Raw genomic sequence first — 25,040 nt, 5'->3', positions numbered from 1 at the left:
ACTTATTTCCATGCAGTTTTATCACCCTTGAGATTCGTGCAACCACCACCCAAAGATCCCTCCTGCTATCCTTTTATAGCTGCAGTTACCCCCCTCCCTGCCCCCATCCCTAACCCCTGGCAACCACTGATCTGCGCTCCATCTCTATACATTTGCATACCAGGAATCTCACATAGATGCAGTCATCTAGTAGCCACCTTTTGAGATTGGCTTCTTTCACTCAGCATAAATCTCTTGACATGCATCCAAGTTGCTGCATGTGTCAGTACTTTGTTCCTTTCTATGTATTGCTGAGCAGTATTCCATGACATGGATGTACCCCAGTTGTTTAATCATTCACCATTGAAGGACATTTGGATTGTTTCCTGTTTGGAGCTATTACAAATAAAGCTGTTGTGAACATTCATGTATGGGCTTTTGTGTGAACATGTTTCTATTTATCTGGGACAAATGCCCAAGAGTGTGCCTCTATCACTTAATAAAGCAGGAGCTGACCAACCAGGAAGGTCTTTCAGGAGGCTTGCAGTCCCCATTCCAGAAGGAAGGGGGCTGGTTGGGCACTTGTGCTTTGTCCCACACCTAGTGTGTCTCATCTCTCACCTAAACACCGTAGCTGGGCTGCAGGCACTGAGAGCTGGAGACATGGAGCATGCCATGGAGTGTATAAGATCCTACTGGCCTCTTGTGCAGAGGTATAGGGACCTGTCCCTTTGTGTGGCCACCAAGAAGTGGCAAGAGGCCCAGTAACAAACCCCTTTCCTCTGAGCCTGCCGAGGGCTGGGAGGGCGAAGGCATCTGGCCGCCCATCTGAGGAGGCCTCTCTCTGGAGGCCAGAACCCCTTCCCCTACGCCTCAGAGTCATGCTGGGCCCCATCTCTTTCAGGGAGATCAAGGGCAAGATGGAGCTGCTGGGCCTCCAGGGCCCCCAGGACCCCCTGGGGCCCGGGGCCCTCCTGGCGACACTGGGAAAGATGGCCCCAGGGGAGCACCAGGCCCAGTGGTAAGAGAGAGCATGGAGCTGGACCACCCAGGACGTGGTTCTGTACTTACCAAAATTCCAAACCCTGATCCTAGCATCAATGCCAACCCTAGCCCTATCCCAAACGCCGACCCAGACTCTTACTCCAGTCACACCTTAAATCTGACACTAACCAGGTCCTTAACCCCAATTTAGACCTTGACCCCAAATTCACTCCCAAATCCAGATCCACACCCCCAATTCAGATTGTTATCCAGACCCTAACTCTCACCCCTACAGACTCTGACCCAACTCTTATCCCCGCATTCGAACCCCAGATAGATTCAGAGACCCTAACCTTGGTTATAGTCTCACTCCCAATGCACACGCTGAGACCCATGTGAGGCTGCTGTCTCTGCAGATCTCTGCCAACCTCTTCTCCCTCTCTCTCTCTCTCCCTCTCAGTCTCTCTCTCTCTTTCTTTTTCTCTCTCTATTTTTTCTTTACTTCTCTCTCTCTTTCTCCCCAGTACTAACTAAGCCTCGGTTGTCCTCACATAGTCCTAACCCCAATACCGGAGGCCAAACCTCATTGTACTGCCCCTTTCCTTCACCCAGGGGCTCCAACCTGTACTTTCCCTCCAGTGCAGACCTGGCACCTCCACCAAACTGCCGCCAGGGTCCCGTCAGGGCAACTGCTCAGTTGGCTCACCGATTCCTTGTCATGTTGGGCATATAATTCCCTGAGCCTCAACTTTCTTGTCTGTGGGGTGGGGACAGTGATGCCCACTTCTCAGAGGTTTGGTGAGGACAGAATGTACTTGCAGCCCCAGCCCAGGGTCTGGCGGGAGATGTGGGCTCAGTCAACTGTGAGCCCCTGCCTCCCCTCATTGCTCTCCTCTTATGCCTCCTCAGGGTGCCAAAGGAGAAGCTGGACAAGATGGCGAGACGGTCAGTATCCAGGGCATTTCAGAGGCCTGGGCTGGCAGGACCGTGGTTCCAAAGCCAGAAGCCCCTCTCCCACACACACCCACACCGGGGTTGGGTGTGCGGCTGTACGTGTGTGCACACCTGCGCTCTTGCCCCCCACCACCAGTGGGGAGCAGATGGGCCAGAACTCCAGCCCCAGCAAAATGCTCACAGACCCAGACCCCTGGGAGGGAGCCTGCAGTCCATTTGTCACTGCTTGAGATCTAAAGCGGATTTCTGTCCAAGATACGAACGGGTGGCACAGCCGGGTTCCAGAGACAGCCCTGCCTGCCCTCTGGGACTTGGTGTCACCCTTTATAAAAGAAGGATGCTAAGGAAGACAGCCCGGGAGCCCTGTCTGGGATCATGTTTAACACCCCTTCTTCTCTCATTCCAGGGCCCGAGTGGACCCCCAGGGCCCAAGGTAAGTTCCTCTCACTCCCGTCTCAGGCCTGGGGGTGTGGGGCTCCCTCACCCCACCACCTTCCCCTCCCCCGCCCCCATTGAAGCCAAAGTGACAGGGTTAGAAGACCAAGTTCTGTAACCTTAGGCAAGTGACTTCATCTCTCTGTGCCTCAGTTTACTCATCTGTCAAATGGGGTCATGATAAACTTTTCCTGCCTTTCCTTCACAGCAGGTCGTGAGGATCGAATAATAAAATCCATTAGCTTGTCAGCTCTCTTTTCTTCCCTCCTTGAGCAGCACCTGCCAGGGTGGGAAGGCAGGCTATGGTCCTCCCTGAAGGAACCAGAGCCCCTGGACTGAGCAGGAGGGAAAGGTGGGAGAGGAGCCCCCTTTAGTGAGTGCCTGCTGGGAGTCAAGGGCCTTCAATGCATTCCCTCTAATCTCACAACCACTCTTTGAGGCTGGAGGAGTCAGAGACCCTCTTTCAGGAGCAGTGACTTGCCCAGGGTCACTCAGCTTGGGAGGGACCAGGTCAGGGTCGGAGTGGAGTCCAAGACCGTCAGCCCCAGCACACACATGCATCTCTCTGAGGGGCTCGGGGTCTCTGGGCTGCACTGGATGGGGATCATCAGGGCCACTTCTACCAGAGGAGCAGGTGCCTGGTGTCCAGGTGGCTCTGACCTCTCTCTTGCATCCCCACTCTTGTCTCCCCCGCAAGGTGAGCCCAGTGTTCCTGGAAAGAAGGTGGGGGTGGCTGTGGACGGCCTCTTGGCAGGGATGTGGGAAGTGGCTGGAGAGAAGGGCAGGGGCTGGGCACGGCAGAACCCAACCTAAGTCCTGACTGTGGGTGGCGGCTCTGACCTCTGTCTCTGAAGCCAGGATCTCATTCATTCATTCATTCACTCATTCACTCACTCTTAGAGAAATACATCAAACACATAGAATTACTCAAACGTATCAGATCTGTTCCCACGTCAAATTGGTTCTCAAGGTGTGATCCCTGGATCAGCAGTATCAGCGTCACTGGGGGCGCATTAGACACGTGTGTTTGGGGCCCATCCCAGAGGCCCCGAGTCAGAGACACTGGGGGTGGGCGTGCTCTGGTCAGGCAGCCCCCTGAGTGGTGCTGACATGCGCTCAAGTTTGGGAACCACTGACCCAGATTCATCTTCCCCCATTGCTTCCCGTGGTCGGGCCTCCTCCTCCTCTTCCTCCTACTGGGCTCAGCAAAGCTGCCCCCTCCTCCAGGGGACCGTCCCCAGCCACCTGCTGAAACACACGCTCTCCCTGAGTCCCTCTCTATCCCACCATTCTCTTATATTCTCTTGTCTACTTCCTGGCATGGGGCTATGAATTTATCTGGATATTTCCTTGCCCTCGGTCTCCTCTGACTCATTGAGCAGGGGCCCCATCTGCCTGGCCTGCAGAGGGTGCTCAGAGATGTTTGCTGACGTGAGGGAATGAATTCCCTCTCCTTCACCCACCCATCCATTCCTTCTGCACACACCTGCTAAGGTGTGCTCTGGGCTAGTGGGGACAAGGGACAGAGGTGGGTCTGACCCCACCCCTGCCCTAGAGGGACGAGGAGGGGAGAGGGGCGCTGCCCCGACCCAGTATGACCAAGTGCTGCTGCCAGGAGTGGCCTGGTGTGCTGGGGAGTGCAGAGGGGGGATGGCCAACTGACTGCCAGAGGACCCAGCCAGTGTGTGCAGGTTGAGGGCTGCAGCCTCCACTGTTCTCTCCTCAGGGGGATGATGGGACACCAGGCCAGCCAGGGCTCCCAGGACCCTCAGGGCCCAAGGTAGGTACATGTCCCTCCCTCAGTGGTCCCCCTGCCTCCCACCTCCCCAGTTCCCACCTGCCTGGTGAAGCCCTACGCAGCCCTTTCACATCATGGCTCATGGGTTGATGACCAGGACAGGCCAGAGGGAGGCAAGCAGTAAGGCCAGAGTCCCACTCACCAATGGGCCTGGCAAATCACCCAAGCCATTTGCCTCCCCTCACACCCTCAAGTCTTCTGGTTCCCATCTTAGGTGGCCCCACTCTGCCCAGTCCCCAAGCCAGGAACTGGGTGTCTTCCTTGCTTCCCCAAACCCTTAAGACAACCACCAAATCCTGGCCAGCCTGTCTCCAAACTGGCTGAGCCCCTGAGCTGCTCCAACCGTGCGCCAAGACCAAACCAGAAGGGGCCTTGGTCCTGAGTCCTCTGGGCTGCACTGAGCCCACGGCCCCCAACCCCCGGGCGGGCTCAGGCACGTTCTCAGGAACTACTCCGGAAGCCCACAGACCCAGGCGGCCCCCAGCCTGCCCCAGTGCTCTCTCACAGCACACGCCTCTGTTGCAGGGCAAGCCAGGGAGCGCGGGGCCTCAGGGAGAGAATGGCGTGGACAGAGCCCCGGGGCCCAAGGTGACATCACAGTCCACTGCTCTGCTTCCCAAAGGCCCATCACGGGGGGAGATGGTTTCACCTCCAATTTGCCCTTTTAAGTTGGGAGTCCGGGAGGTCCCAGGCCCAGGGGTCTTGTTTGATTGGCAATCAGAAGCCCACCTGGGGGCGGGTGGCAGTGGGTCTGGGTGAGTGATGAGGCCTCACTGTGTAGCCTCGGGCTTCCGGGCCTCAGTGGCCCATCTCTACACAACGAGGGTCAGAGGAAGGTCTCTCAGGCCCTCCCTCAGGGAGCCCCATGCCTGGCATGCCAGTCACGTCCACTCGGCCCTGTGTCCTTTGGGGAAGAGGGCACTGCAGGGGGCAGGGGAACTTTTGGCTTCAGCCCTTCACACCTGGCTGCAGCCATGCGTCTTCGCAGGGGGAGCCCGGCCAGCCAGGCGCCGATGGGGCCACAGGGCCGCGGGTAAGCAGTCTTCCCCCAGCCACACCGGTGGGATCCAGGGGCCTGAGTCCCTCCGAAGCCCCTGTCCCCCAGAGACCCCAGAAGAGCTGGCAGGAACTGGGAGTCTTTTTTTTAATAATAATAATTCATTAGTGATTTTTTTTTTTTTTTTTTTTTTTTTTTGCTTTTAGTTTCATAATACATGCTTTTGGTAAAATGTTCAACTATGGATGTGAAAATAAGAGTCCCATCCTCTCCCCTCTTCTCCTCCTCCCCGGGGAAGTGTCTGCCCTCCCAGACTCTTTTCTTGGCATATTCAAACATAAACCTCGATTTGTGACATACGGCGTTACCCTCCCCCTGTGGGGCCTTGCCTTTCCCCCAGCCCCACATCACCGTTCACCCCTGTCTCTGGAACACAGCCACCGCAGCTGGTCCCAGATCTTTTGTGATGAGCCCCTATCAACACACTTTTAGAACTACATCCCAGCCCCTGTTATTGGCCCTGTGATTTCGAGCAGTCACATCCCCCTTATGCTCCCAGGGGCTGCCTTCCTCCTCCAAAACACAGGTCTAAGCCCGCAGCCTGGGCGTGCAGGTGGCCAGGGAATTGGATTAAGCATTGAGTGTGGGAATTCAGTGTACACCTTACAGTTCCGTGAAGGCCATGACCGTGGAGGCAGCTGGCAAATGATGCCCTGGCCTGGGTCTCTCCATCCCGCGCAGATGGCCTCAGGCCTGACCAAAGTGCTCACAGCCCCCGCTGCTCTCCTAGCAGAGAAGAGTGCAGTGGGGAGTTGAGGTTCAGAAGGAAAGGTGAGGTTCCAGCAGCAGTGCACATGCCTGTGAGGACACGTGCCTGTGTGGACACATGCATGTGCAGACACATACATGTGGACATGTGTGTAGGGGGGTGTGTGCTCAGAACCAGGAGCGAATGGGAGTGCCCGTGCCTGGTGTGTGCAGTCTCCACCTGAGGTTAAGAAACTGAGGTACAAGGGCAGCATCCAGCCGGCACGTCTTCAGTTGACCTGCGCAGTGTTTTGGAAGGTGTGAGTGTTTTTGTTTGTTTGCCAACATTTAAAAATCTGAAGCACTTCACATCAAAATCAGACTCTCCATTTTCTCTCAAGAACGGAGGGATGGGCCTCAGTGGGCTTCGGTTCCCACGTGAAGGCAAATCACAGCCACCCCCAGGCTAGGCGGAGGTATGTTCCTCAGTTGGCCCCAGGCATCCCCCTTCCCTTGTGTCACCCCCTGCCTGGCCCCTGGAGTGCTCAGTCAGGGTGCCAGGGCCTGAGAGAATGCAAGAAGACACCATTCTGGGGCCGCCCAGGGTACAGCTGAGAGCTGACCCACAGCTCACGGGCCTGTGTGCAGCCCTGGTTACTAGGTTCTCTGGGTGAGACAGAAATGACCACCATGCTTTTCCCTGAAATTCTTCCTCTTCTTTCTGCCTCAGGGTCCCCCAGGCCTCAAGGGTGAGCAAGGAGACACGGTGGTAATTGACTACGATGGCAGGATCTTGGATGCCCTTATGGTAGTGTTCCTGGTAGACCCTGATACACCCTTGCTGTTCATTTCCTGAGGGAATATCCATTTACTTTGTGTATAAGTCCTACACCTCTTTACACAAGGGACCAGTGGCAGCTTAACACAAAGCCTCCACATTCACCAGGGGCCTGATATGGAAGTCAGCACTGTGTGGAGACCCACACGATGCTGAGAGAGCTGCTGTAAAAGGGGCCCATGTGGCCCTGAGCTCCTCAGAGGCCAAGGCAAAAAGGGAAGCTCGCCCTTCAGAAGCAGGAGGCAGAGCCTCCTGGGGCCTTCCTAGGGAACACAGGCTGGAGGGGGCTGGGTCTTTTAATGACCTCTGGGGGAGAAGAGTGTGGCAAGGCCTGCACCGGGAGGCTCAGGAGATGTGTGGCCTCTGAGCCCTGCCCCAGTGCTGGGCAAACTTGGGACCCATCACCAGTGGAGTGAGGGGTTGGGTGTCAGCTGCTCACAGGTACCAGGGAGGGGAGCTGGGATGGGGAGAGGTGGTCCTCAGAGACAAGACTGGGTGTCAACACCTAATCCCACCTGAGCTTCAATTTCAGTTATCTCCTACAGGCCTCAGGGAAGCACAAGCTGATGGTAACGGTGCCCACCCCAGGCCTGCATGGCGTGGTGTGGTGTGACGTGGCCCAAGGGTGTGCATGTGCCTGGTTGTCCAAGAGCCGCATGGAGAAGCCCTATGAGCTCAGAGAGGCGGGAAGTGGATTTTGGATGCCAGACAGGGACAATGACTGGATTCGATGGGCAGTGCGCAGACATAGAGGGGTGAAGGGAACGGCGTGGAAGGTGGGGATAGCTAGAGGCAGGGAGGCCGCCGGGGAGGCATGTGCTGGGCCTGAACCTGGAGAAGGGTGGGTGGAATGGAGGAAGGTTGTAAGACCAGGGGCATCTCAATGGAGGAGCCAACAAGAAGGGGCAGGTTGCAAGATATTGGAAGCAACCTTAGTGTCCATCAACAGGTGAATGGATAAAGAAGATGTGTGTATATATGTATATACACACATACCATGGAATTCTACTCAGGTATTAAAAAAAATGAAATTTTGCCATTTGCAGCAACATGGATGGACTTGGAGGGTATTATGCTAAGTGAAATAAGTCAGACAGAGAAAGACAAATACTACATGATATCACTTATATGTGGAATCTAAAAAAATACAACAAACTAGTGAATATAACAAAAAATAAGACTCACACATATACAGAACAAACTAGTGGTTACCAGTGGGGAGGGGTAATATAGGGGTAAGGGATTAAGACATACAAACTATTATGTTTAAAATAAGCTACAAGGATATATTGTACAACACAGGGAACATAACCAATATTTTATGATAACTATAACTAGAGTGTAACCTTTAAAAATTTGAATCACTATTTTGTACACCTGTAACTTATATAATATTGTACATTAACTATACCTCAGTTGTTAAAAAGTGGGGGCAGGTTGGTAAGAGGAGGTGGAGGGAAGAGACCTGGAACTTGCTGGGCTGGGGGCTGGGCAGCTGCAGCCTTTGTGAAGGGGCATGAGTGTGGGGGGTGATGGTGGGCAGCGGGCCTGTGGGAGTCCTGGGTGGGGACAGGAATTTGGGAGTGAAGACACCATCTCCTCCCAGTGAAACCGAGGGACGCCCGGGACCAGCGGACGGCACCAGAGTTCACAGGAGAGGCAGAGAGCACCGTGCTAGGCCACTGGTGGGAATGTGATCTTTGGCTGGCCTTGAATGCCAGCAAGGGTTTTACACTTGCTTCTAGAGGCAATGGGGAGCCATCGCAGGATCTTGAGCAGGAGTGTGTTGTGACAAAACCTATACTGAGGGCAGAGGGGTTCTGGGACCTTTGTGGCAAGTAGACACTGTGACGTCCTACCCGGTACCTGGTGCTGTCTGCCTGGTCTCCCCCAAGACACAAGGCCTGACCTGACTAGGTGGGAAGGGGGCTATAAGGGTCACTGCTGCCTCCAGATGTAGGGGTGGGTGGGGAGTGATGGGGAGGCCCTACCTAAACACTGACCCCTTGACTTTCACACACAGGGTCCTCCTGGGCCACAGGGGCCCCCCGGGCCAGCAGGGATCCCCGGAGCCAAGGTCAGTGCAGATGTAGCTATGTGGTCCCCCCAGGCCCCTGTCTCCAAGGCCCACCTCCCCTCTCCCCTCTGCCTCTGCTTCTCTCCCAGCACCCTGGCCTGGCTTCTGGGGCTCAGAGAAAGTGGCCCTGCTCCTTCCTAACCAAGCTGGGTGCCTTCTTCCTGGCCCTGGGTTCTCCCTGGGATCATTCACACATGTAAGCCATAAATGGACCCCTCATGACATCACAAAGTCCTGCAGATTACATAGCCGTTCCTATGGCCTGTGTGCATCATTTACACCTGCCCACTTGGCTCAGGAGAAGGAGCCCAAGACTTTGAAATCAGGCAGGATCTGGTCTCTGCCATCATCCCTGGGCTGTGTGGCCTGGAGCCTCAGCTTCCAAATCTGTAACCTACCAACTTACTATAGCCACGGGCTGCACCTGCCCATAGGGGCTGAGGAAATGGAGGAGAGGGTGGTCGGTGCCTGGCACTGTGCTGGACACCCAGTGGGCATCTTCTTGAAGTTCCAACTGCAGGGACCCAACCCAGGGCTGGTGTGCTGGTCAGGGGAAGCCGCCTGGCCACAAATTCCTGCCAGGGGCTGTGGAACACCATAACCCCCCTTGCTGTCTATTCCCTTCCAGGGCGAACTCGGATTGCCTGGTGCTCCAGGAATCGACGGAGAGAAGGTCTCTGGGCCTTTCATTTCCTTGGTGATGCTGGTGCCTGGCGTCGGACTGTGTGTGTGTGTGTGTGTGTGTGTGTGTGTGTGTGTGTGCAGAGTTGGAGAGAGGCAACAGAACAGAGTGGGCTCTGGAGCCTGTGTGCAAATCCTGGTTCTGCCCGTAGACCTCAGGCAAGCTACTCACTTTCTGGCAGCCTTAGGTCCTCACCCACAGGTGAAGATGGTATAACAGGGCTGCCATGAGGGTTAAATAACTGTGTATGGAACACACTTGAGAGCAGTGCCCGCATGTAATAGCAAAGACTCTTCAAACGTTAGCTAAAAGTATCACTGTCGTTATTAATATTATTCCAAGTATACGTGTGCGTGTGTGATCCTACATAGACACGACAGTGTCCATAAGAACCACTTAACATTCGTGGGTGTGCTTTAGCACTGGGTCCCTCATGTGTGGACACAGTGGATGTTACAAAATTGGTTGAGTGAGGGAACGCAGTGGCTGGAAGGGTGACTGAGGGATGGTTGGTTGTACGTGGGGCTCCCACCATTGGCTCCTGAGATGTGAGCACAAGGTTGTCCCCAAATCCCATATGCGCCCCTTGGTAGCTGCCCAGTCCCAGTCCCACTTGCTCCACCCCCTCTGCCCCCTGCCCCACCCTGCACCCCTGCTTGCAGTGCGGCAGGCCAGGGGCTGCCCATTCACTGTCTCCGACCAGGCCCCTCTGCTCATTCATCACCTGGTTTGGAGGGGAGGACCCACAAGGAGGAGGTGGGGGTCTGGCTTGGCCTGGACTAAGCTCTGGGGACCTGCCAGCATGGGGGCGGGGAGGGAAAGTGCCTACTGTACCTTGTTCTGTGGTTTTCAGGGTCCCAAAGGACAGAAAGGAGACCCAGGAGAAGCCGGGCTGATAGGACCCAAAGGGGAAGCAGGAGAGATGGGCCTGTCGGGCCTCCCGGTACGTGGCTGGGTGGGCCTCACCCTACTTGCCCCATGTAGGGGTCCCAAGGTGAATGCGTGCCCCCCACGGTGGCTGCCAGGGGCTGGGGCCCTACGGTCCTAGTCTCAGCCCAGCCCTGGCCCACCGGGCCTTTGAAAGGAAGCTCTGGGCTGCCCTGACTCTGAGCCCCCACTTCCTCCTCTGTAGAAGGACCTACCACTTACCCCCCAAGGCCTCCTTCAGGTGAAATAAGGAGGCCCCGCCTAGTGTCCAGTGGTTAGACTGGGAGCTCTGACAGCCCAAGTTTGCATCCTGCTCCATCTCTTACTGACTCTGGAACCCTGCACAAGTGACCTAACCTCCCTGGGCCTCAGTTTCCTCAGCTCTAAAATGGGGGTGAATAAAAAGAAACGAAATTGAGTTATTTGTAGTGAGGTGGATGGACCTAGAGTCTGTCATACAGAGTGAAGTAAGTCAGAAAGAGAAAAACAAACACTGTATACTAACACATATATATGGAATCTAAAAAAAAAAAAAAAAGGTTATGAAGAACGTAGGGGCGGGACAGAAATAAAGATGCAGACGTAGAGAATGGACTTAAGGACATGGGGAGGGGGAAGGATAAGGTGGGACGAAGTGAGAGAGTGGCATGGACATATATACACTACCAAGTGTAAAACCGATAGCTAGTGGGAAGCAGCTACATAGCACAGGGAGATCAGCTCGGTGCTTTTTGACCACCTAGAGGAGTGGGATAGAGAGGGTGGGAGGGAGGGAGACGCAAGAGGGATGAGATATAGGGATATATGTATATGTATAGCTGATTCACTTTGTTTTAAAGCAGAAACTAACACACCATTGTAAAGCAATTATACTCCAATAAAGATGTTAAAAATAAATTAATTAATTAAATTAAATTAAGTGGGGGTGATAATCTCCCACTCCTACGAGGGAACACATGGACAGGGCTGAGAATGATTGGCTAACATGTGATAAATACCCACCGTCACCGTCATTTTTATCACTGCTCTTGTCATGCGTGGCTGGATGCAAAGAGCTGCCACCACTTCATATCCACTGTCCATCCATGAGGCTTACTCAGCTAGAGAGCTGGTGCCAGGATTTGAACCCCGGGTCTTTGCTTCCAGAGCCCCTGGCTGCCCCCGCCCCACAGGAAACAAACCCACTGATTTAAGGAAAACTATTTTAAGCTGCAAAGGCCAACTTATTGCCGCTGCCCGGAAGCCTTATGGGGGAAGGAAGGGGAGGTGCTGAGCCCCATGGATGGTGATTTTGGTGACGGACAGAAAGGGCTCAAGGCCATCCTATCCTGCAGGGTGCCGACGGCCCCAAGGGGGAGAAGGGAGAGCCGGCATCTGACAACCTACAGGAGAGCCTGGTAAGGGGGCTGCTGAGGATCTCTGCTGAGGGCTGGCTGGGGCCCTGAGCCTTGGGACGCAAGGGCCACCTGGCCTGACCAAGCCCAGGGCAGGGAGGAAGGGGGAGGGGGAGCCTGAGGCCTGTCTTTGGACCCAAAGGCCAGCACTGGGCCTCCCACCAGGCAGTGCCCTCCTGGGGGCAGCAGGGAGCTCGGCGCCCACACCCAGGGAGTGCTCCTCCAGTGTCCGATGAACTCAAGTGTGGGTGAGTGAGGGATGACGGGGCGATGGGTGACTAATCCACCTCTGACCCTTCCTAGGCCCAGATCATAGTGGAACCAGGGCCCCCAGGGCCCCCTGGTCCCCCAGGCCCCATGGTAAGAATGTTTGGCTTGAAGCAGCTGGGATACGAAGAGGGTGGTGGGCTCAGGCCCAGGGGAGGAGAGGATACCCCAGGGGGGAGGGGGTACATCAGACAAGGAGGGCAGAGCCCAGGTCTGGGCTTGGGAGGCCACAGAGGTCAGGGCCACAGGGGCCAGTGAGTGGCCTGCAAGCCTATGGGGCCACTGCAACAGGGCCTGACCTAGAGGTCTAGACCCAGCCTGATGGCCTTTCTGACCTGCTTTCTCCTCCTCCTCCAGGGCCTTCAGGGAATCCAGGGTCCCAAGGTGAGTCCTAAAGCACGGGTAGGAACCCCTCCCACTTGCTGCAGGCTCACAGCCTGGACGGTTCCAAAAAGTCTTGCTAGTAGGCAAAGCGAGGGCCCCATGCTCAGCCCTGGACCAGCCCTGCATCTTCCCAGGGCCTGGCCATTCCCAATCCCCTGTAGAATAACCCCGCTGATGCCCCCCACCCAACACTTGGCCTCTCCATTCCTTGCCCCCTCCCCTAGTGCACATCTGTCTCTCAACTGCTCACACCTGGATATGAGGTCTTGGGTTTGGTGTATATTACATAAAGTCGTGTCCTCTGCTCTTAAATTAAAACCGTGAGTGTGGCCTGACCGTGTGCCCTGCCCCAGAGAGGCCAGCTGGCCTCCCTGCATCTCCCTAGTTTACCCTGGGAGAGAGCACATCTCTGCTTCCCGAGCTCAGAGGCCGAATGGGACCTCAGAGTCATGGAATCCCAGAGATGAGTAGGGCCAAGCATGTGGCCTGACCAGATGTGCTGCTTCTGGTTCTGTTTTGTCCCGAGCCCTCCCCGGATCATGTTTAGAAGAAGCAGCTGCTGTCAGGGATGGGGTCCAAGACTGGGACTCAGAAACGCAGTTGCCACTCAGCCCTGCCACTTCCTGGCTGTACAACTGGGCCTGTCCCTGCCCCTCTCTGTCCCTCTGTTTCCTCATCTGTGAAATGGGTGTGACCATAACCACCTTCCATGACTACTGAAAAAGCCCACATGTGAGAAAAGGTAAAGTGTGCACACCCACATTCTGATTATTTGCACAAGAAGGGAGCCAGGGCCAGGCCTGTCAGAGCTTGGAGTCTGTCCCTCTGCCCTGTACACCTTGGTTCCCGCTCAGGCCCCAAGCTTTCCTGTCCTGCCATCTGTCTGGCCCCCTTAACTGATGTCTCCCCTTTGCTTCCAGGGCTTGGATGGAGAAAAGGGAGAGAAGGGCATGTCGGGTGAGAGAGGACCCAGTGGCCTGCCTGTGAGTGTCATGAGCCTTGTTTGTCCTTAGAGGTGCTAATTTCTATAACTGTCATGCCTCTTGACCCATTCCTTTTCCACCCAGGGGCCAGCTGGCCCGCCAGGCCTTATTGGGCTGCCAGGAACCAAAGGAGAGAAGGTAACAACCTTCCTTTAATGCCCCCCAACTATGGTGTCACTCGGTCCTGGGGGCTCAACCCCTGCACTTCACTGGTCCCTGGGGCCAGAGTTCAGGTTCTGTGGACAATTCACAGGGCTGAACTTCCCAGCAGCTGTGTTCCCAGCACCTCCTTCTCAGCCCCCTCACATCTCTTCTTTGTCTCTTCTCAGGGCAGACCCGGGGAGCCAGGACTAGATGTAAGTATCTCACCGTTCACTGTGACCGGGTCCCTCCCGTGTGGAAGTTTTGCCCTCATGCTGCCCATTCAGTAACTTGATCTGGTTGGCTTGGATGTATCCCCCTTCCCCATGGCTGGGACTACAACCGACTCATTCCGCCCATGTCCCCATTGCTAAGTCCAACACACAGCCCAGAGTAGGTGCTTTATTGATGGAAGGATGGATGGATGGATGGATGGATGGAGGGGTGTTTGGGTGGATGGTGGATGATAGAGTATGGAGGGTGGATGGGTGGATGAAAGATGGATGGTGGGTAAATGAGTGATGGATATAAATAAATGATGGATGATGGATGTAAATAAATGATGGATGATGGACATAAATGAATGATGGATCATGGATCATGGATGTATGAATGATAGGTGAATAGATGATGGATGGAGGATGGTGGAGGATGGATGGAGGAGAGAGAATGGATGGATGATCCACTGGAGTAGGGAGGTGGGAAGAGCAGTGAGGAGCCTGCTGCCACATCCTGGTGGAAGATGACGAGGCTCGGCTAGGGCAGTACCGTGGGAAGGAGAGAAGGAGAAGTATTAGCCCAGTGTTGATTGGATCAAGAGACAGAAAGCACAATTTAAACTGGTTTAAACTGACTCATAACTGAAAAATCCAGACGTGTGACACATAGATCCAGGGCTCAAGTGTGTCAACACGACCCAACCTCTCACTCTGTCTTGTCTCTGCTTCCTCTGTGTAGTCATCATTCCAGGTTCCACATGGTGATGAGATGGAGCCAAGAGCTCCGGACCTGCATCCCCCTAGGTCCAAATCCTGGAGAAAGGCATTTGCCTCACTCTCTGCTCTTTGAGAAAAAGTCTTACCAACTCTCCTTGGCCCCAGCTGGGTTCATGCTGAAATGTCACTTGCCATAAGAATGCAGTGCCCTGACTGCCCAGCCTGCTCACATGCTCCATCCTGGAGCTGGTGGTGGAGTTGGTGAATTGTGAGAAGGGAGGGTGGGTCCCAGGAAAATCAGGTAGCTATTGCAAGGGAAATGGTGACCAGGTGCAGGCAGGGCTGCAAGGGCTCTGGCCTCCACCCTAGACTTTAAGGAGGAAATGTCACCACGGAAGGCACCTGCAGACAAGGAAGAGGAAGAACTCTAGACTGAGTTTCTGACTGGGAGGATCACGTTACGTCGACGAGGAGGGTCAGGAGACGAAGCCGCTGATGAATCCAGCTCAGGCTGTGGAGCCAGGGAGGTAGTGGGGGAGGAGCAAAAGGGACCCCATGCTACCAGCTGCTCACTATGGCCACAGCTGCTCTCTGGGAGGCCTGGAGCTCAGAGTGGCATCTCAAAGCCACACCTACCTGCTCTACCTGGCAAACTCCTGGCACCCACTCCACCAGGCCCCGCTGAAATAGGGAGTCTGCTCGGAAACCTTACCTGACCTCACACCTGGACAGAAGAGCCCCTCTCCCTGGGACCCCATGGTACCTGGTTCAGACCGCTGTCACTGACCATTGATCATCATCTTCTGCACCCCGCTGCCTGCCATGTTTGTTAGACTGTGTACCTTTGTACCTGCAGGGTTATAATTTATGGAGGTGACTTAGTGATGACACAGAGAGGCCAAATGCCTTTGACAGAAGAACTTATAACTTACATTTCCCAAGGAAATGGCATGTCCCACATGGGGCCACGTGGAGACCCAGCAGTTTTGGTTGGCAGGCAGTAAGGAGTGAGGAAAAAGCCTAGGCCAGGGCTTTTATTGGTGTTTCTATGGGAAAAGCAAGGCAGAGCAGAGTAAACAGTTTAGGACTGGCTAGTTTAAATAATCCTGGCAGGCTTTGGGCTATAGGGGTGGTCTCTTGTTGCCTGCTACCTGGCCCTGGCATGATTTGGGCCAGGGGAAATACTGACTTGGTGTGTGAGTTGGATAGAGTGGGTAGTTGGGGGATTGGTTGGTTTGCATCTGAAAGGCGTGCTCCCAGCCTAGCCCTTTGCTATATGTAAGAGTTGGCTACCCCTGAGAGAGGCAGCCTCTCCCTAGCCAGCAAGATTTTGAGGATATCAGTGTATCATATTTCTAAAAACAACATAATAAATATAAGAGGGAACATATCAAATCTGGTTTTCTGCCCTCAGCATTCAGCCCAAAGCCCAGTTCCTAGTGGATGCTTAGAAATGTTGGTTGGGTAGATGAACAGATGGACAAATGGATGGATGTGTGGGTGGGTGTATAAGAGTTTGAGCCAAAAGCAGAGAACAGAGGGCACCATTACTTGGTCTGCTGAAGATGGTGATATAAACTTCCATGGGTTTCCTGTGTCTCTGTCCCCAGCCAAGCCTGGGCCAATGCATGCTGCATCTGACTTGACATAAGAGAAAGCCCCTTGCTAGCAGTTCCGCCTGAGGGCTTCCATCCAGAAACAGCAACAGTGTTCTACTTTGGAGGAAGCAGTACTGGTGTCCTGAATGCATGCTTTTCTCTAAGTCATCCTGGTACCCAGCATCTGTGTCACCTAGGAGCTGGGGCTGGTCCAGCTTGTACCACGAATATGCGTGGAGGGAAGGGGCAGAGGTGGGTCAGAGAGGAGCAGAGATAAACAGATAAGCCGAACAGACCTCAAATTTCATCGTCAGGTTTAACCTTTAATCCTTTTGTCAGGGTTTCCCTGGACCTCGAGGAGAGAAAGGCGACCGGAGCGAGCGTGGAGAGAAGGTGAGTGAGGTGGAGAGAAAGTGAGGGGCAGCTGGAGAGAAGGTGGGGGCAGGAGGAAAGAAGGAGGGAGGCAAGTGAAGAGAAGGAGGGAGCAGGCAGAAAAGAAAGGACGCGGGAGACAGGAAGCAAGCAGAGAGAAGGCAGGGTGGGCGGGAGGAGGAAGGGCCGAGAGGCTGGGATGCGGGCAGGAGGGCAAGGGTGGCTGCCGGCCCCAGGCCCATCTCTCTGAGAGGCATTGGGGGAGCCCTGGGCCTGGCAGCCACCGCCACACCCCATCTCCCTTCTTGCACAGGGGGAGCGCGGTGTCCCCGGTCGGAAAGGAATGAAAGGCCAGAAGGGCGAGCCGGGACCCCCAGGCCTGGACCAGCCATGTCCAGTGGTACGTGTTGGCAAGACGTGGGAACCCCAACCAAGGTCTTTGCTGACTCCTGCCAGGGTGGGGCCATGCCTTCCCTGTACTCAGAGCTCAGCTGCAAGTCCCAGGGGCCCCATGGGTCCCGCCCTGGGGGGCCCACACTGCGGGGCCACCCCTGCTGTCTCTGCTGTCATGGAGGCTCCTCTTGCTCTGGTCCTGACCCCTCCATGGGCGAGGCTGAGGACCCACCCTGTCTATAGAGAGGGAGGCCTGGTCAGGGACAGAGCTTCCTTGGACCTAAAGGGGGATGGGACCACCCTCACCTCTCTGGGGATCTATCCCACCCCAGAGGAGGATTTTGCTGGTCTGAGTAGCCCCACACTCATCCCCTGCATCCCCTCCACATGCCCCAAAGCCCCTTCCCTTCACAGCCTTTCTCCTTTCCTGCTTCTTTACAACAGCCTCTCACGGCCCACCAGACTCAGTACCTGAAATAACCAAAGTTTGGTTCTCTTTTTCTAGAAGGCAGGGAGGGTTTACCTGTCAAACTCTTCCAATGGAGCTCAGAAAAGACAGGAAAAACAAAACAGCTGAGTTTTCATACTAAAACTCACCGGATACTCACATCCGGCCTTCCCCGCCGGGGGCATGGGGCCGCGTTGTGTACCCCTTCCAAAGGGGGTTCAGGAGCAGGGACCCCTGAAGCCCAGTCCTCTGACCTCAAGTGGGTCATTTGGCCCTCTGTTCCTCAGTCTCCTCATCCATGCAATGGGGGTGCTAATCCCTAGGTCCAGATGGCTTTGAGGAGGCAATGGGAAAAAACAGAAAGAGCAGAGCAGGAGGCAAGCACACACTGAAAGGGCCAGGGCCAGCCCTGGGCCCTGGGCCAAGACTTCCCTTCAAGTCATCAAGCCTTTGTCTTCGAAACAGGAGGATCTTAAATGCGGAGGCAGGCGAGGGGCGCCAGGCTCCAGGGGCCTGGCGAGGGGCAGCAGACCCTGCCCTGCGGTACGCGGCCTGGCCTGCTGTGTGCTGTGTGCTGTGTGCCGTGCTGTGCTGGGCATTCTGAGCTGCCTGTGCCCGCTGCTCCGCCCTGCCTTCCTCCATCCTGCCTGCCTTTCCATTCTCCCCCCTCCTCCCCACTTCCCTTTGAGTCCCAGCCTCCGCCCCTGGTGGATGCATGGCAGTGCCGGGGGTGTGCTCCCACGTGTCTGAGGTCTGCCTGTGTGCTTTGGAACGGAGTGAAGTGTTGTCCACTACGGCGTCCACCAGGAACGCTAGGCTGACTGACGGGTCAGCGTTTGTCCGTCTCCAGCTCCCCACCTCTGGACCACCTGAGGAAACCCGCCCCCCTGCTTGTGTCTGGTACCTCCAGACGATCCCCCACCCCAACCCCACACACACACCTCCCCACCCCGGCCCAGTGTCCACCCTGACCTCAACCTCCCTTGTCTGCCACTCAGATCCAGACACAGGGACCAGGACAGGCCAAAAGGGAATCCCGTTTCCTAGACTGTCCTTCAAATACTCTTGGACACATGCCTGAGAGCTCTCAGGCCCCCAGTGTGAGCTGTCAGAGCCACTGTCACAGCTGCCCGACAGAAAGCCATGCAGCCCCTCACAAGAACCAGGGCCAGGCCCTACTCCTGGCCTGTGGATGTCTGGCATGATGCCCTGTACTCCATGGTGTCCTGGTTCTGCCCACAGCACACATGTCCCAGCAAAGCCCATGGGGGCACACTTGGAATAAGCACAGAGAGGGGCTGTCATGTCCCATGGCCTGACTACCCAGGTGGACAGGGCAGGCATTCGGGCCCTGCCTCAGTGGGGTCCGGTGGCCTCAGGTGGCAGCTCCCTGGGCTGCAGCTCCCTACACCAGGGGCAGGAGTGTGTAGGGCACAGAGAGCTGACCAGTCCCCCATCCTTGTCACTGAAACCTTCTTCCTTTCCAGGGCCCTGATGGGCTGCCCGTGCCTGGCTGCTGGCATAAGGTACTTTGCAAGGAAGAGTCTCCAGGGCAGGCTGGGAGGAGTGGGGGGCCCAGGGGGCCTCAGGGCTGGGTGCCTGCTGCTCCCCACACAGTGACTGAGCAGCCAGGTCTCCCCGAGATGACCCTAGATTTGACCCTCCCATCACGTGGCCCCAGGCCCGGGGCTGTGATCCTAGGTGGTTGTGCACAGACCACCCTCTTGGTCATACAGGGCTCACTCAACGCCTGGCCCTCCCAGTGCAAAGCCATCAGCACCCTCTGGGACTTTGTCCATACCGCCCCGCTGAGAGGGGGTGGAATCCAGGAGATTGGGATGAGAGGATTGGGGGCGCAGCTGTTCCCGAGGAAATGAGCAGGACGGGGATGCCCAGACCAGGGACAGGGCCTCTGGGGCTTCCCGGTCCCCTCCTCACCTTCAGTCTTCCCCTCCTTTTCCAGTGATCCCAAGCACGCATCTCACAACCTGTACAGATCCGTGTGGACATTTTTAATTTTTGTAAAAACAAAACAGTAATATATTGATCTTTTTTCACGGGATGCACCACCATACCTGTGGCCTTTTGACATCTGAGAGTGTGCCCAGCCCAGCCCCAGAATGATCAGCATGTGAAGCTGCCAGGAAAGTGGACAGGCCCACTGGGGGCAATGTGTACTTGAGGGGCACCCTCAGGACTTGGCTTTCCCGGGAAGGAGATGAAGGTGAAAGTGCCTGGCTCAGGAGAGGCTGCAAAGATGCCAGCTTGGGCCTTCAGTCACCTGATTAGCAGAGACTCTGGCTGTCCCACTGCCCTGCAAGAGCCTGCCCTCTGAAGCTCTGGAGCCCAGGGTCCAGGCCATCCAAAAAGGCTCAGGGCATGAATGGCAAATGCAGCTGCTCCTGGCCTCTCTGGCCTCTGCACTCAGCCACAGCCAGCTGACAGGACTCCCACCCACCACTTGTAGCTGGACACGGGGAGCTGTGGGAAGCACCCTAAGGGGTTGAGCTCCTGCCAAGTTCCGTAGGCCTCAGGAACCAGCCTGCCTTCCGTGAGAACAAGTGTCCTCTGGCCAGGAGTGGAAGCCAAGCGCTGTGATAACTACCACATGGACCCAGCAGCAGGGAGCCCTATGATCCCCAAATGTGGAGGTCCCAGGCTAGAATGTCTGTTGTTCCTGTCTCTCCACCACCCACAGCAGGGACCTGATGGGACTTTGCCAGCCTGAGGAGATGGACCTCAAGCTCAGAGTTTGGGTCTCACCGACCCCAAGGCTCCCACCCAGGGGAACTCTGGTCAGCCTGCCAAAAATGAGTCCTCCGGGTGAGCTATGCAAATGAAGAGAGCCTCAGGGCTGCTTCCAGGGCTGCCTAAGTAGGGCACCTATGCCCTGAGCCAATGATGCTCTGAGAAGTGGCTTCCCCACCTCTGACAAGGGTTCCCGGCCACCAGCTCCAAACCAACCACTTGCCTCCCCTCTCTGTGTAGATGGAAATTGTTGCGTGAAATAAACAACAAATGTGTGTCTTGGGTATGCCTGTCCTTGAAGACTGCCCCTAGCACCATCCCTAGGTGAGGTTTCAGCCTGGCTATTGCTGGGTGGGGAGGGATAAGGGAACTCTCCCTGGGCCAGAGCCACCCCAGAAACCAGAGGAAGTAGTTCAGGCTCACAGCAAAGATGGGGTTTGGAGTTAGGAAGACACAGACTCAAGGCCTAGCCCTGCTGCATACCAGCTGAGCCTTCTGTCCAGTCACCCATGTCAATGAGCCCCTGTGTTTCCTCTGATCTCATGACCCGTGACTGCTGCATAACAAATCACCCTAAAATTTGTTGCCTTAAAACAATGATCCTTGGAACCTAGAAACATGGTACAGATGAACCAGTGTGCAGGGCAGAAATAGAGACACAGCTGTAGAGAACAAACGTATGGACACCAAGGCGGGAAAGTGGCGGGGGGCGGTGGGGGGTGATGAATTAGGAGATTGGGATTGACATATATACACTAATAGGTATAAAATGGATAACTAATAAGATTAAACAAAAATACAATGATCCTTGGGAATTCCCTGGCGGTCCAGTCATTAGGACTCGGCACTTTCACTGCCGGGGGCCCAGGTTCAATCCCTGGTCGGGGAATTAAGATCCCGTAAGCCACGCGGCATGGCCAAGCAAACAAAAGAATGATCCTTTCTGTTTCTGTCTTACAGTTCTGGGGGTAATGGGCTCAGCTGGGCGGTTGTCACTCAAGCTTTCCCACACCTGGCAGTTGATGTTGGCTGTCCTCTGGGACCTCAGATGGCCAGAACACCTCTCTGTGTGGTCTGGGCTTCCTCACAGGGAAGCTACTGGATGGATTCACAGGGTGAATGTCCCAGGTGGACCAGGTGGATGCTGTGTCACCTTTTATAGCCAAGCCTCAGAAGTCATATGGTGTTACTTCCTGCCAGAATCAGAGGTTCACCCTAATTCAAGGGAAAACTGTCGACATCATATTTTAAGGAGAAAATGGAATAGGAGATGGACAGACGTCTTAGAAAATTCAACCTGCCACGTCATCTGTACAATGGGACAGCAGTGCGTACCGTGCTGACTGTGGTTTAGTGAGAACACACGAAGAACCTAGGACAGGTCAAGCACTCGGAAATGACCATGGTTGTAAGTTCCCTCTCTCCTCCCGACTCCAAGCCCAAGCAAGGGCCACAGGGGTGTAGACAAGAAGGGTCCTGCAGTGATGGCGTCTCAGCCTTCTCCCACCAAGAATTGAGGCCTAAGGAGGCCACAGTATGGGTAGTCCCCCCCGACACCACTACGTGGCCTCCTCACTAACAAAACAGGCCCAGCCACACACTAGCTAAGGAGAAAGAATAGGTCAAGTCTCCACCTCTGTTTCCCTCAGTTGCTGGCAATAAATGGCAGGCCATGCTGCTCAGCCAGTCACGTGGGTCACCAGAGAAGTCAGTAGTATGAAAAGGAAGAGAAACACAGAGGGGCTGTGATGACTGATGGAGACCACTGGACATCCAGGTGTCCTTTGGAGTTCCAGCATCACCGCACAAATCTACTGCACTCTGAAATTTGTAATTCGCTCCTTCCTCCACCCAGGTAAGTCACTGGATCCCCTCACCAGCCCTGTAAAGGGCCTATGTGGTTGGTGTCACTATTTCCATCTTACATATGGGGAAAGTGAGGCTCCAAGGGGTTAGTCCCCTGCTCAGGAATGCATGGTAGCAGGCTTGGGACAGAACCCAGGCTCTTGGATGTCCTCCAATTTATCTTTCCCAAATTGCTTGGCAAAGCATGGAGTCTGTGAGTAGCACCGTGATGCTGGGTGACTGGCTTGCAGAACCTCCTGAGGTTAGAAGCCACAAGGGGGTCCCTTTCCTGCTCCTTTGGGCAGGACAGGGCCATTCGTGGCCCATTGCTGCCCTCTTGTGGCCTCATGCTGTGTATTCTCAGATCTGCAAACCAAAATTTAGTCTGCAGAGTCCTCCAAGAGCTTGGGGTCGGGGCAAGAGACTTTAGAAGAGTGACTTGCTAAGGTCCCAGCTGAGACACAGGGGAGCACCCTGCCTCACAGCTGAGCCTTAAGGACTGAGGGCCTCACGTTCCCCTGCCAAGAAGGGCAGCTATGCCTCAAGCTACCCCTTTCAAAAGCAAAGGAAGCCCCAAGCACCACGATGAAGAGTGGCGCCCCCTTGCCGCAACTAGAGAAAGCCCTCGCACAGAAACGAAGACCCAACACAGCCATAAATAAATAAACAAATAAAAAAAAATTTTTTTAAATCAATTGACCATTATTAAAAAAAAAGCAAAGGAAGCACATTTCTGGAGCCCCACTGTGTGCCATGGCATCTAAACTAATCACAAGGATGACTGTTCTCCTCTTGCAGATGAAGCTGAGGCCAGAGAGGAGTGGGCTTACCCAGGTCTCCTTCTTCCCAATCCCTAGGATGCTACTAGAAACGCATGGAATGCTTTTGATTGCCACAATGATTGGGGGACACTCCTGGCATTAGTGAGCAGGGTCAGGGACATCAAACATCTTAAATGCATGGGACGGTCCTGCCCAATGATGAACCATCTCACTGAGAACGCCAATGCTGCCTGCATTGAGAAACGACGTGTCCTGCCTTCAAATCTTGGCTCAGCCACTTCCTCTCTTCCCCTGCCCTCTTGGCCTCCGATGCTACCTCAAAGGTCGGGCATGAGAAAATGGACAGAGGAGTGCTTAGCATGGAGCCAGAGGAAGGAAAGACTGGGTTTCTCTGAGCAGGAAGAAGGGGAAGCTTCCTGGTGTTGTCCTGCCCCTACTGTAGATACTCTTGGCCCGGTAAATGGCCCAGTCTGGTCTGTCCTCCAACCTCCTGACTCTGGACATCCCGGGAGTGGGTGAGATATGAGCTGGGCCTGACTGCGGCCTTCTTACCCTCTACCCCAAAGCAGGAAAAGTCCTTGAGCCAACCTGACTTTTCTGAGCTGCCCTGGGCCACAAGACAGGCTTGTGTTTGGGCTCAAGACAGGGCCAAAGATGGGCCCCACAGAGAGCTCTCAGACTCCCTCTGCCACACACACACACACAAACACACACACACACACACACACACACACACACACAAAAGCATGCACATTACATTAAAAGCTGGAACTGCAGGATGTACAGACACCCACTGGTCTCTCTACCAAAGAGGAGGAGCAGATCCACTGAGAAAACCAGTGACCTCCCACTCACATTTCACATGCAGGGAGGGGGGCTTGACCCTCAGAAAAAATGTGCAGGCCACGAGCAACCTCTCTCGGTTAATTTGGGAGGAATTTTTTTCATGAATCAAGGTTCAATTCAGCTTTACAATTAAAAGAAACTCCATTCAGTGTGCAATAAAGAAAAAGTTCTGGAGGTGGATGGTGGTGATGGGTGCACGTGAGTGTACTTAATGCCACTGAACTTGTACACTTAAAAATGTTAAAATGGTAAATTTTATGTTATATATATGTTACCACAATAAAGAAACTCCAAATGTTCTTTAATAAATGCCTTAAGCGGGAATTCCCTGGCGGTCCAGTGGTTAGGACTCAGTGCTTTCGCCAGGTTCGATCCCTGGTCGGGGAACTAAGATCCCAAAAGCTTCGCAGCACAACCAAAAAAAAAAAATTCCTTAAGCATTTTACAGTTGTATGGCGGAAGAGATGAAGAAATCAGCAATGAGGGGGTGAAGCAGAGGGCTGAGACTCATGAAGAAGTGACAGGAGCGACAGCAGGAGCCTCCCTTTCCCCAGCCTGCCCAGGCCACCCAGCTCAGGCTGCAGCTTTACACCCTTGTTCTAGGGTTCACCGAGGCAGAAAGTCCCAGGAGGGGATATCTCTCTGCTATCCCGGGTTCCCAGTCCCTTAGGAGCATTTTCCTCTCACTCCCTGGAGTTGGGAGTCCAGCCTCTGCTGCACACTTGCTGTGTGTCTAAGAACAAGCCCTTTCCCTTTCTGAGCCTCCGTTTCCTTGCCATGTATAAGGCTCAGGAAGCCTCCTAACTCTCCTCCCACCTAAACACTGTAAGATTCTCTTAGTGTTGCTATAGCTTGTGTTCACCCTGCCTGGATCCCAGCAGGAGTCCTGGAGGTCATGCCCAGGGCCTCCTCAGCTCCAGCAGTGGCCTTGTGCCCTCCTTCTGCCCTTCCTGCTGCTCCTTCACGGGGCTGGGAAGTCCAAGATCCTGCCCCTGGGCTTTGCCTACTTGAGGCCCCACCAGGCTGGGTGCCTGTCACACGTTCCCACTGAACGCTTACGGCTCATCCCATTTTATGCACGGGGAAGGCGACTTAGGGACTGAGCTCGAGGCCCCCGGCGAGGCCTGCCGAGGCTCAGAGACCCCCCTCGAGTGCGGGAGCAGCGGCGGGGTCACCGGGGGGCACTTCCCCGGGAGGGAAACAGCAGCGGCCGGGAGGGCGAGGCCCGTGGTGCGTCCCGAGACCAGGGCCGGGGCAGCACTAGGCGAGGCGAGCACAAACCCGGCTCCCGCGCGGCGTTGTCTAAGGAACTTCGCAGAGGTGGAGACCCCGCCAGACTCGTTAGCCCACTTAATTAAGGAACAAACTCGAAACGGCCCACCTTGGGGGCGGGGCCGCGGGGCAAACAGTAGCTCCGAGTCGCGCTCTGCCATGGGCGGGGCCCGCGGCTGGGGCGGGGCTTGGGCGGAGCCGGGACCACCCCACC

The 25,040-nt window shown here is 55.1% G+C and overlaps 1 protein-coding gene across 1 annotated transcript in view; it reads left to right on the top strand.

Annotated features, from left to right (window-relative positions):
- COL23A1 (collagen type XXIII alpha 1 chain) overlaps positions 1–20,332 on the top strand; it is a 364,442-nt gene extending 344,110 nt beyond the window's left edge. Inside the window, exons 9-26 of the mRNA XM_057538500.1 lie at positions 884–1,000; positions 1,873–1,908; positions 2,324–2,350; positions 4,079–4,132; positions 6,625–6,702; positions 8,756–8,809; positions 9,438–9,482; positions 10,345–10,434; positions 11,753–11,815; positions 12,116–12,172; positions 12,437–12,463; positions 13,384–13,446; positions 13,531–13,584; positions 13,776–13,802; positions 16,460–16,513; positions 16,806–16,892; positions 18,821–18,859; positions 19,431–20,332. Coding sequence (XP_057394483.1) covers positions 884–1,000; positions 1,873–1,908; positions 2,324–2,350; positions 4,079–4,132; positions 6,625–6,702; positions 8,756–8,809; positions 9,438–9,482; positions 10,345–10,434; positions 11,753–11,815; positions 12,116–12,172; positions 12,437–12,463; positions 13,384–13,446; positions 13,531–13,584; positions 13,776–13,802; positions 16,460–16,513; positions 16,806–16,892; positions 18,821–18,859; positions 19,431–19,457 — 999 coding nt within the window. The 3' untranslated portion in view covers positions 19,458–20,332. The remainder of the gene's footprint in view (positions 1–883; positions 1,001–1,872; positions 1,909–2,323; positions 2,351–4,078; positions 4,133–6,624; positions 6,703–8,755; positions 8,810–9,437; positions 9,483–10,344; positions 10,435–11,752; positions 11,816–12,115; positions 12,173–12,436; positions 12,464–13,383; positions 13,447–13,530; positions 13,585–13,775; positions 13,803–16,459; positions 16,514–16,805; positions 16,893–18,820; positions 18,860–19,430) is intronic.
- Positions 20,333–25,040: the final 4,708 nt, after the last annotated feature.

The sequence above is a fragment of the Balaenoptera acutorostrata genome, chromosome 2, assembly GCF_949987535.1.
Source record: "Balaenoptera acutorostrata chromosome 2, mBalAcu1.1, whole genome shotgun sequence".
NCBI lineage: Eukaryota > Metazoa > Chordata > Mammalia > Artiodactyla > Balaenopteridae > Balaenoptera > Balaenoptera acutorostrata.
The sequence above is the reverse complement of the archived record's forward strand: the minus strand, read 5'-3'. Positions and strand labels throughout refer to the sequence as shown.